This window comes from Populus nigra, chromosome 4 (genome assembly GCF_951802175.1).
Source record: "Populus nigra chromosome 4, ddPopNigr1.1, whole genome shotgun sequence".
NCBI classification, from domain to species: Eukaryota; Viridiplantae; Streptophyta; class Magnoliopsida; order Malpighiales; family Salicaceae; genus Populus; species Populus nigra.
The window spans coordinates 1,950,502-1,960,341 of NC_084855.1; the positions used below are offsets into that span (position 1 = coordinate 1,950,502).

The following is a 9,840-nucleotide window of genomic DNA, read 5'->3' on the forward strand; positions in this document are numbered from 1 at the left end:
TCACATGTTGGTTTAAAGTTTAGAGTGGAGATAATTACTTAGCATGTACCAATTTTATATAGATACATTAACCAATTGAATGGGTTAAATTACTATTTTTAATTTTTTTAAATTAAAACTTCATTTTTCGAAGTAAAAGAATACATTACCCCTTTTTATTTTATTCTTTATCATATAAAATAGGTTGAATTATTATAAAAATAAAGTGATTTTATAAATTACTCGAGGGGCAACTAGATCATTCATGTAACTCCATTAGTCACTTGTCACATCATGAAAAGGAAATTAGATATATATATCATCCATTACTTGTCGCATTAGTCATTAAGATTAACGTGGATCACATATACATGGTAAGTCGATCATCTACATGACATCATTCATCAAATCTTTTTATTCTACAATATATTTATTATATTTATAAGGATTTCATAAGACTAATTGTTTGTATGAATATAATGACTTAATAGCGTTTATCAAGAATAATAAAATAATATCATTTTCAGGGCTGGGCGGATGGTCGAAAAGGCCCGTTAATTGACTTCAAAATCTGATTTTTCCGGGTGGGTCGGGTCAATTTTTCCTTACCCATAATTACTTCATATTTTATTCCTGGCGGTCAACGATTAAAGGTGAAGCAACAGTCACCAGCAACATTGACTTTTAATAGCGCGCAAAACGACACCGTATATCTTCTTCCCGATATATCTTCTCCCTGAACACTATTAAACATCCGAATTATGCGCGTGAAAACAACGGGGGAAGCAAAACGCAGCATCTATAATTCTATACCACGCAAGTAATTGTTAACGTAAACAAACGAAGAGGTGAATTGATCGTCTGGTGAGACCTCTCCAGTTTGTACGGTCGCTTCCTCAATATCTTTTTTTTTAGCGCAAATAAATTGCGAATATTCGGATCTGTAAAAAATGGGCGACGGTATTTTTGGCCCAACCATGGATCTGATGCGATCGGAGCCGATGCAATTAGTGCAACTTATCATTCCTATCGAATCAGCTTATCGCACCATTTCTTATCTCGGTGACCTCGGCCTCTTCCAATTCAATGATGTAAGCTTTTGAGATTTTCTGTTGTTTGATTCCTCTGCTTACCAAACCCTAATTATCTTGATGACTCTGTTAGCATTTGTTTTAGTTAATGATTTGCGCAATGTGATTTCGTTGATTTCAGTTAGGATAGACTTCGATTGGATTTGTTTTGATTTCAATGATTTCAGCATTGCGTGTTTACAGTTACGAAATTGAACCAGAAGAACTTGAGTTTCTGTTTCGTGTTTTTGTTCTTACGTTTCAGATTTAATATATTGATGGTGTGTTTTTACTGTTTTATCCAGCTTAATGCGGAAAAGAGCCCGTTCAAACGGACGTATGCTGCTCAGGTTTGGTTTTGATGTTGTAGAGATAAATTCTGTGGTGGAAAATGTTGGTTGTTATTTGTTAGGCGTTGAACTTTCCTTTCTCTGTTTAGATTAAAAGATGCGCAGAAATGGCTCGCAAGCTACGTTTCTTCAAGGAGCAAATGAAAAAGGCTGGGTTGTCACCGACAAAATCTTTAAGAAGTGGTGATGTTGATCTGGATCGTTTGGAGGTATTATTTGTAGATTTTTAGTTTTTTGGACTATGCTTTCTTGGAATTAGAATTTGTTGAGATGTATTGAGGCAAAGTTTTGTTTCGTTTTGGCATGAGTAGGTGGCGCTTGGAGAACTGGAATCGGAGCTGATAGAGATAAATTCGAATAATGAAATGCTACAGCACACTTACAATGAACTATCAGAATATAAGCTTGTCTTGCAGAAGGTATGGCTTCTTTTGCATCCAAAGCATTTGGTGTGATGATGAGACCTATAATTCTCGTCGATCTTTGTATAGCCCTGTAGTGCTTGAGATAATGATCTTTCTCCCGCACACATTTGCACACACCACACATTATTTCTACACGTAGATGAACCAGCTATTGGCCTCTTCTATGAGGAGAAACTTCAGTAACAAATGCTTTCACATTTTACTATGAATGTACTCAAACATGGAATTTTGAATATTATAGAAATTAGGATTGTGTGATTTACTTTGAAAGTCCACTGGAGCTCTGAAATGGGTTGTGTATTTTTTGTATCTCATGTCAGGCTGGTGAACTTTTTCACTCTGCTCAAAACAGTGTTGCAGCTCAGCAGAGTGAACTTGAAGCATATAACACTGCTGAAGCATCCATTGACAGTGCATTATTGTTGGAGCAAGTACTGATTTTGGTTTTTTCTGTTCTTTATCATAGCAGCCGAAAGTTTGTCATTTTCTGCAAACTGATGCTTAAAAATCAACATTGTTTAGGAAATGACAATGGATCCATCAAAGCAAGTTAAGCTGGGGTATATCAGTGGTCTTGTTGCAAGAGAAAAGGCAATGGCTTTTGAAAGGATTTTGTTTCGAGCAACTAGGGGCAATGTCTTTTTGAAGCAATCCGTGCTTGAAAATGCTGTTGTTGATCCCGTGTCAGGGGACAAGGTTAATTCCTGCATTTGTTTGTTCTTCATTTCTAGAAATGGATATACAGACCTTATTTTGAGAAACTCATGATGTATCAATTTACAGGTTGAAAAAAATGTATTCATTGTCTTCTATTCTGGTGAAAGAGCAAAGAACAAGATTCTTAAACTCTGTGAAGGTTTTGGAGCAAATCGCTACCCATTTATGGAGGACCTAAACAAACAGTTTCAGATAATTTCTCAGGTACAAACTATGATTGTTCATGTGTCTTACCTCTGATTCTTGTGGATTAGAAGCCTGGCACACTGAAAATTAATTACTTGGTCAATTTTAGAGAGCAAACGATTATTTCTATGTTTCTTCTTGAGGATTCTGATTATTATTCTCTCTGTTTCATCTTTTTTACCATCTGCTCATTAACTTGATTACACAGAAGGATTGTGAATTGCTTTTTCTTTCTTTCCTTTTCTCTCTGTCTTTTTGGGCACTTTACTGCCATTTGGTCTATGCAAACATAAAGCATACTCTTATTACTCAAAAGAAAAGGTAGTTCACTCCCTGTCAACTGGCAGTTAATCATTGGGACAGTAGATCCAAGTACAGTATGTCGAGGTTGAAACTACGTGCCTCAAGGTTCATAAGAATTTAATCTGCCATCACTTTATGTCCATAGACATGAATTTGTTAGCGCATGGTAGTGTGGCCTTATGTGTGTTATTATATAGGCATATAAATAAACGAGTAACAGTTTCAGGGGGAAAACTGAAAAAAAATGCTAAATCAAAGTTTATAAGAGACATGCTTTTCGCTTGATGCTTTGGATAGGGAAAAGTTCAATGAACTGGACAATACCCTTAATAATAAAGCAGCAGAGCATCATTATCTGAAGATAAACCTAAATCCCTAGCTAGTTTTAGTGTGGAAGCAGGTGAAGCTGAATAATTGCACTAAAGTCCTAATTCATTTACAAATAATGTTTAGCTGGTAGCAAACTGAAGATTTAAAAAAAGAACCTTATTCCCATTTTTGAAATTAACCTTGAGTTTTTCTTTAGTACTTTGTCATAGTTCCACTAGCATCTCTGTCCAATTTTCTAGAATCAAGTTCACACTCCAGTCTGATGTAAAATTTGTAAATTCACTGATTTCTAGGTGTCTGGAAGACTTGCTGAGCTTAAAACTACTATAGATGCTGGGTTGGCGCACTGGAGCAATTTGTTACAAACCATTGGCTTTGAGTTTGAGCAGTGGAATTTTCTGGTTTGTTTGGGTCATTTTACTTCATCCTTTGGATCATTGCTGGGAATAATAAAAGTTGAGTTAAGCTGAGTTGAATCTTTTTTGTCAACTAAATTTTTCGCTTTTAACTTGTACAGGTGAAGAAGGAAAAATCTATTTACCACACTTTAAATATGCTCAACATGGATGTGACAAAGAAGTGTCTTGTTGCTGAAGGTTGGTGCCCAGTTTTTGCAACAGATCAGGTTTGTGGTGTTAACTTGTATTGCTTGGGGCTTGGTTAAATCTTGCATGAACCGTAACTGTTAAACCATTTCATGGTTGTTTCTCTACAGATACAAAATGGACTAAGGCGAGCGACTTTAGACAGCAGCTCACAAATTGGAGCCATATTCCATGTTTTGCAGACAAAGGATTCACCCCCTACCTATTTCCGAACAAACAAATTTACTTCTGCTTTTCAAGAAATTGTAGATGCATATGGGTGAGTTACTTGTGTTTCAGACAATACAAGGGGTCTTTAATTTTTTAAAGTAATTTTTGGCAGGTTAATTGATTATCAGGGCTCTATCATAACTGTAGAAGTTTTCTGATGCCTTTAAGATAGGAATGTTAATGCCAGAACGTGACCACTCTGTTAGCATTGACAGAACTTACAGTTTCTCTAATAATTGATTGTTTGTTCCTTGTTCTCTTTGAGCAGAGAAATTATGGTAGTTGAGAGACAGAAAACTAGTCCATTGTTGTTGTTAGTATGGTCCATCTTATCATGTAAAGTTAGTTTGTGACCAGAGCTTGTTTAGTTGATATTATATGTTTTTGCATTATGTCCGTCCCACTAATTCAATACTGTTCATTTTATCTTCATTCTCTTTGTCAATACACTTAGCAGAATGAGCGAATACGGTTGACTAGAACATTTCTCCCACTCCATGACTTGTAATCATGCATCATTCTATTTGACCAGTTCACTGTTACAAAGATGAAATAGAGGTGTTAACTGACAATTTTTTCAGGGTTGCCAAGTACCAGGAAGCAAATCCTAGTGTATACACAATTGTCACATATCCCTTCCTTTTTGCTGTTATGTTTGGTGATTGGGGCCATGGTATTTGCTTGCTGTTGGCAACATTATATTTTATTTTCAGGGAAAAGAAACTTTCCAGTCAGGTAATTGTGATACAGCTCGTGTCTTAGCTAGCTCGTCCTATCAATTGTCGCATACTTTAGCTTACTTGCTTTTTGTAAACAACAGAAGCTTGGAGACATTATGGAAATGGCTTTCAGTGGCCGTTATGTGATAATGATGATGGCAATTTTTTCAATCTACACGGGGTTGATATACAATGAATTCTTTTCGGTTCCATTTGAGCTGTTTGGGCTGTCAGCCTATGGGTGTCATGACCAGTCTTGCGGGTATTAACCAGTACAAATTTACTCGTATGCATGTGTGGTTCAACTTTCCCCGTAAATTATCCATGCTCTCTTTGCATTGTAGGGATGCTTCTACTGCTGTTCTAGTCAAGGTTCGTGCCACTTATCCATTTGGTTTGGATCCTAAATGGCATGGTACCCGGAGCGAGTTACCTTTTCTTAACTCGATGAAGATGAAGATGTCAATTTTATTTGGAGTGGCCCAGATGAATCTTGGTATCATAATAAGTTACTTCAATGCAAAGTTCTTTGGAGATAACATAAATATCTGGTGAGCTATACTCGATTCCTGCATGCAATGCATTGATTCAAATATGTTACAGCATGTCCTTATGGGAATAATCAGCATAATGATGATTTTAAGTTAATGGCCATTCTTGAACATCCAGCTCTCTTTTTGAGAGAATTTGATCTTATAAACATGAATGTCCTTATTTGTTGGAGTGGAGAAATGGGGCCTTGGGGGCATGTAGATATAGATTCTTTGCTTTTCATTGCTTGTATCTTTTTTTGCCCCCTTATTTCCATCTTCGGAATTGACTGGAAACTGTTGCATTGTTTTAGGTATCAATTTGTGCCCCAGATGATTTTCTTAAACAGCTTGTTTGGTTACCTTTCACTCCTCATAATAGTGAAATGGTGCACTGGTTCACAAGCTGATCTATACCATGTGATGATATACATGTTTCTAAGTCCCACTGATGATTTGGATGACAATCAGCTTTTTTTCGGCCAGAAATTTTTTCAGGTATTATCTCTTTTATAGTGATTGTGTGGAAATTTTCCCTTATGGCTTAAGGAAAACAGACTAGCTAACATGTCCTGTGTTTCACCACTAGATCTTGTTGCTACTATCAGCCCTTGCTGCTGTCCCATGGATGTTGTTGCCAAAGCCTTTTCTATTGAAGAAACAACATGAGGAAGTATGCTCGATCTTTTTCAAATGCATTTGTTGCTATAACTCTTTTGTAAAAAATATCGTTAACTCTATTTTCCCTAAATGCCTTGTTCAGAGGTTCCAAGGTCAATCATATGCACGGCTGGACAGCAGTGATTACTCTCCTGAAATCGAGCCGCATTCTGTTTCTCATAACCATGAGGAATTCGAGTTCAGCGAGGTGTTTGTTCACCAACTTATACATACCATAGAGTTTGTGCTTGGAGCAGTGTCGAATACGGCTTCATATTTACGTTTATGGGCCCTCAGGTTGGTTCTTCTAGTAATTACTTGATATTTATATTTTCAAGCTAAATTTTCGCCCTTCTTTGAATTCTTGTTTGTGATTGCTCATTAGAATATAGTTCATTTCTCCGTGTCCTGTCTAAAAGCAGAGGAAAATCAATTTGATTGTTAAGATCTTATGTCAATATGCCTTCCTGACACATCTCTCGCGTTTAAAATGAATGTCGGGTACTTTTATGCATTCTAGTACAGGAAGTTAACTGTTTAATTTGAGTGAATTATTTGGTGATTTTTCAGTCTGGCCCATTCAGAGCTAGCAAGTGTATTCTATGACAAGGTTCTTCTTCTATCCTGGGGGTGAGTTCTCATGTCCATGTTTTGGCTTGTGATGAAAGCAACTTGACGTCACAACTTTGATCAAGCAATGTAATGAATCATCTGTGAATGACTGCAGGTACAACAGCATCTTAGCTCGCAGTATTGGCTTGATTGTATTTATATTTGCAACTGTTGGTGTCCTACTAGTGATGGAGACCCTTAGTGCATTCCTACATGCCTTGAGGCTTCATTGGGTAGAGTTTCAAAACAAATTTTACGTGGGAGATGGATACAAATTCTATCCATTTTCATTTGCTTCGCTTGGTGAAGATGGTGAATGAGATACGTTAACTGAATAGAATAGTCACAGGCTTAGATAGGAAATAGAATTTATCATACATTGATGAAAGCATAGCAAACTTGCAATCCTGTTAAACATGATCAAGGAGCTCGAGAAAGCTAACTGAGGAAGTGCTTCCGAGTTCGGAAGAACCTGCTCATGAGGAACAACCAATTTCGCAGTGTTCATGATTATTGAATCAAGCCTTGTTGGTGTGGCTGCCTATTCCCTGCGCGTGGATTGTCGAGATTGACCTTGATCAAGAGCAACTATAAAGGAAATTTGTTGTATGATGCTTCTAGAATTTTGCCAGCCAGTTAGCAAATAAGAAGCTTATCCGAAACTCAGTCATTGTACAAGCTTCAAGAATTTTTGCCAGTTAGAATTCATGGTGTGTTGGCTGTATTCTTCGCCAGTGATGGTTAGGGTACTGTTGTGCAATGTTGTCTAGTGAGGAGAAGAAAGTAATCAGCGTTGAAAATTGACCTTGAACTCTCTTTGTAGATGAGTAGTTGGGAATATAACACGAGGTTTCTCAAATTGTTGAGAAAAATTTTCCGAAACACAGAAAAATAAATGAGAAGAGAAGAAAAAAGACAAGTTGACATGTTGTGCTGGCTGCATGATGTTCTTAAAAAGCAATAAATACATTATTAATGAGATTGAGCAATGCATAAACCCTTAGTCTGATACAGAGAATTCTGGCATAAAATGATTTTAAGTACTAACATCACCTATATCATGATAACTTTTGCCAGAGATTCGTTGAATCTTGCTTGCACTACGCTAGATATATATAATGTATATAGCGCCGATACACATCACACTTAATATATATATATATAGACGAGCGCGAGCACCATCTAAGAATTTAGTGCTTCAATGCGCCAAGGGCACAACAATCTACCGAGCTGTAGTGTGAATTGCAGCAACAGTTGAAACCATGGAATCTACACCACAGATATTGCGACCCCTGCAGATTTTGTAATAGCCATTCTCTCCCCAATTCTGTCCCCATGAATTCTTGATAATCCAGAAGGGCTTTTCCTTAAACCGGATAGGAGCATAACCAGCGGATCCATACCCCACCAGTAGCACCCCGTGATCCTGACGCTTCGAGCAAATGTATGGGCATGAAACTCCACCTACATATGTCTGCATAAAAGCTGCATTGATCGCCACTGCACCATGGAAAGTAGAAGGAAAAACCCTTACAATTAGTGTCCAGTAAGAGTACGCAAAATAGAAAATCTCAACCGAAGGGGATGATGAGAATACAGATACCAATGCCTGCACCCAGAGGTAGCTAAAATACCTGAGAGTGGACCATGCTTCACCAGATTCGCAGCAATTTGATCTTCATCGATTGAAACAACACTGAAGTTAGATACGGATGCTACAACTTTGCTCTTGTCAAATTTGCAAGTGCCACCGTCAGTTCCAGTGTAAGGATAGTCTGCCTCACGTTCAAGTCCACCTGCCTTGAGTGCGTACTCGAAGGCATTATTCATCAGCCCACCATCGCAGCCAGAGTCACAAGCACCATATTCTTCTGGATCACACTGCAAGAAATTAGAAATACAGCAGGACACCAAAATTAGAAATCATAACCCCAGTAACTAAATCTTCATGTCTCCCTCGTAAGCTAAAAAAAATCCACTTTCTTGAAACAAAATTGAAATCCTCGGTGTCTTTCATGGAAATCGAAGAAAGACAGGACAGCGTGGAAATAAAGAAGTCAAACCTCATGATCGCAGTCCACAAGCTGCTGCTCACTCAGGCTCGCAAGCTCTCCTGTGGCTAAATAATGAGCTCCTTCTAACGCCCCGGTAGCACTAAACGACCAGCACGATCCACACGATCCCTACATAAAAAACCCAACATGATAATACAGACACCATGGAAAAACCCGAAAGACAGAAAAGCTGGTCTGAGGATACTTCGCATCTACAACAAGAGGAAAAAAAGAAAATGTATATTTAAAAACCTGGTCTTTGACTTCTGTAACGGCACCGTGATCGCGCCAGTCATAATCAGTAGGTAGATCAGTAGTAGGAAGGATCGGCGCCTTGTTAGCGTCCGTAGGCAACCGTAGCCGCCGCTTCAATCCAAGGAACTGGCGGCGGAATTCTTTCGGTGTCAGGTCAGAGAACTTGGTGACGCCGTGGGCGGCGGTGGGGTCTATCATCTGGTGTTTCTTCGCACGGCGAAGATTAGCTTTGAAAACACCAAATCGGTAATCATGCTCTTCTTGAGTCGCGTATGTTTTGCCGAATTTGGATTTGAAAGAAGTGAAATGATGCTCTGCGTTGAGGAGATCATCCTCGCCGTCTGATACGACTTGTCTGATTAAAGGATCGTCGAGGTCGTTGGAAGATACTGTGGATGCAACTGCTGAGCATAGGAGTGTTAGAAGGAGGAGTGCGAGCAGAGAAAAGCGCTCCATTGTGTGGCCAGGAATGTCTGTGCAGTGGAAGGATAGATAGGAGATATTTGTAAGCGGGGTATCCCCAGAAGATTGTGGTAGCTGCCATTGTGATTGTGACACGTGTAGTTTTGCAGGCAATTTTTATGAACTAGGGGACAATAAAGGGAAGGTGGGAAATTTGACTTTAGGATTTTGTGAAGTGAAATGGAATATTTTTAAAGTTCATAAAAAATCGGCAAATCTGTCGTCTTAGAAATCAGTAAATTAATTGAGTTATTTTCAATATTTATAAAAGTTAATTTAGAATTAGTTAAAGTAAAAAAATGAATTATTTTGGTTAAAAAATATTTAAAAAAAATTGATTCGATTATGTTTTAATTTAAAAAATCAAAATAGA

General features: G+C 37.9%; 2 protein-coding genes across 2 annotated transcripts; one reads left to right on the forward strand and one right to left on the reverse strand.

Annotated features, from left to right (window-relative positions):
- Window positions 1-730: 730 nt before the first annotated feature.
- Window positions 731-7,420, forward strand: LOC133692701 (V-type proton ATPase subunit a2-like). The gene is made up of 18 exons (XM_062113811.1): window positions 731-1,070; window positions 1,355-1,399; window positions 1,489-1,608; window positions 1,711-1,818; window positions 2,145-2,255; window positions 2,347-2,520; window positions 2,608-2,745; window positions 3,654-3,761; window positions 3,878-3,985; window positions 4,076-4,224; window positions 4,757-4,910; window positions 4,996-5,156; window positions 5,239-5,445; window positions 5,739-5,922; window positions 6,014-6,097; window positions 6,188-6,381; window positions 6,655-6,714; window positions 6,812-7,420. Exons 1-18 carry the CDS (start codon window positions 930-932, stop codon window positions 7,014-7,016), a joined length of 2,451 nt encoding a protein of 816 aa, XP_061969795.1. The 5' UTR covers window positions 731-929; the 3' UTR covers window positions 7,017-7,420.
- A 223-nt stretch (window positions 7,421-7,643) lies between these two features.
- Window positions 7,644-9,491, reverse strand: LOC133692702 (cysteine proteinase 15A-like). The gene is made up of 4 exons (XM_062113813.1): window positions 9,003-9,491; window positions 8,760-8,879; window positions 8,331-8,577; window positions 7,644-8,196 (listed from the first exon to the last, which is right to left on the reverse strand). The coding sequence occupies exons 1-4, from the start codon at window positions 9,459-9,461 to the stop codon at window positions 7,919-7,921; spliced, it is 1,104 nt and encodes a 367-aa protein (XP_061969797.1). The 5' UTR covers window positions 9,462-9,491; the 3' UTR covers window positions 7,644-7,918.
- Between the last annotated feature and the right edge of the window lie 349 nt (window positions 9,492-9,840).

What these genes read in the sequence shown, in the direction of transcription:
- LOC133692701 (XM_062113811.1), top strand. Translation starts at nt 930, where the DNA reads ATGGGCGACGGTATTTTTGGCCCAACCATGGATCTGATGCGATCGGAG. An exon ending in GCCTCTTCCAATTCAATGAT is followed by an intron (nt 1,071 to 1,354) that starts GTAAGCTTTTGA and finishes TGTTTTATCCAG; the next exon opens with CTTAATGCGGAAAAGAGCCC. An exon ending in AACGGACGTATGCTGCTCAG is followed by an intron (nt 1,400 to 1,488) that starts GTTTGGTTTTGA and finishes TTCTCTGTTTAG; the next exon opens with ATTAAAAGATGCGCAGAAAT.
- LOC133692702 (XM_062113813.1), bottom strand. Translation starts at nt 9,461, where the DNA reads ATGGAGCGCTTTTCTCTGCTCGCACTCCTCCTTCTAACACTCCTATGC. An exon ending in TTACAGAAGTCAAAGACCAG is followed by an intron (nt 8,880 to 9,002) that starts GTTTTTAAATAT and finishes TTTTTTATGTAG; the next exon opens with GGATCGTGTGGATCGTGCTG. An exon ending in TTGTGGACTGCGATCATGAG is followed by an intron (nt 8,578 to 8,759) that starts GTTTGACTTCTT and finishes AATTTCTTGCAG; the next exon opens with TGTGATCCAGAAGAATATGG.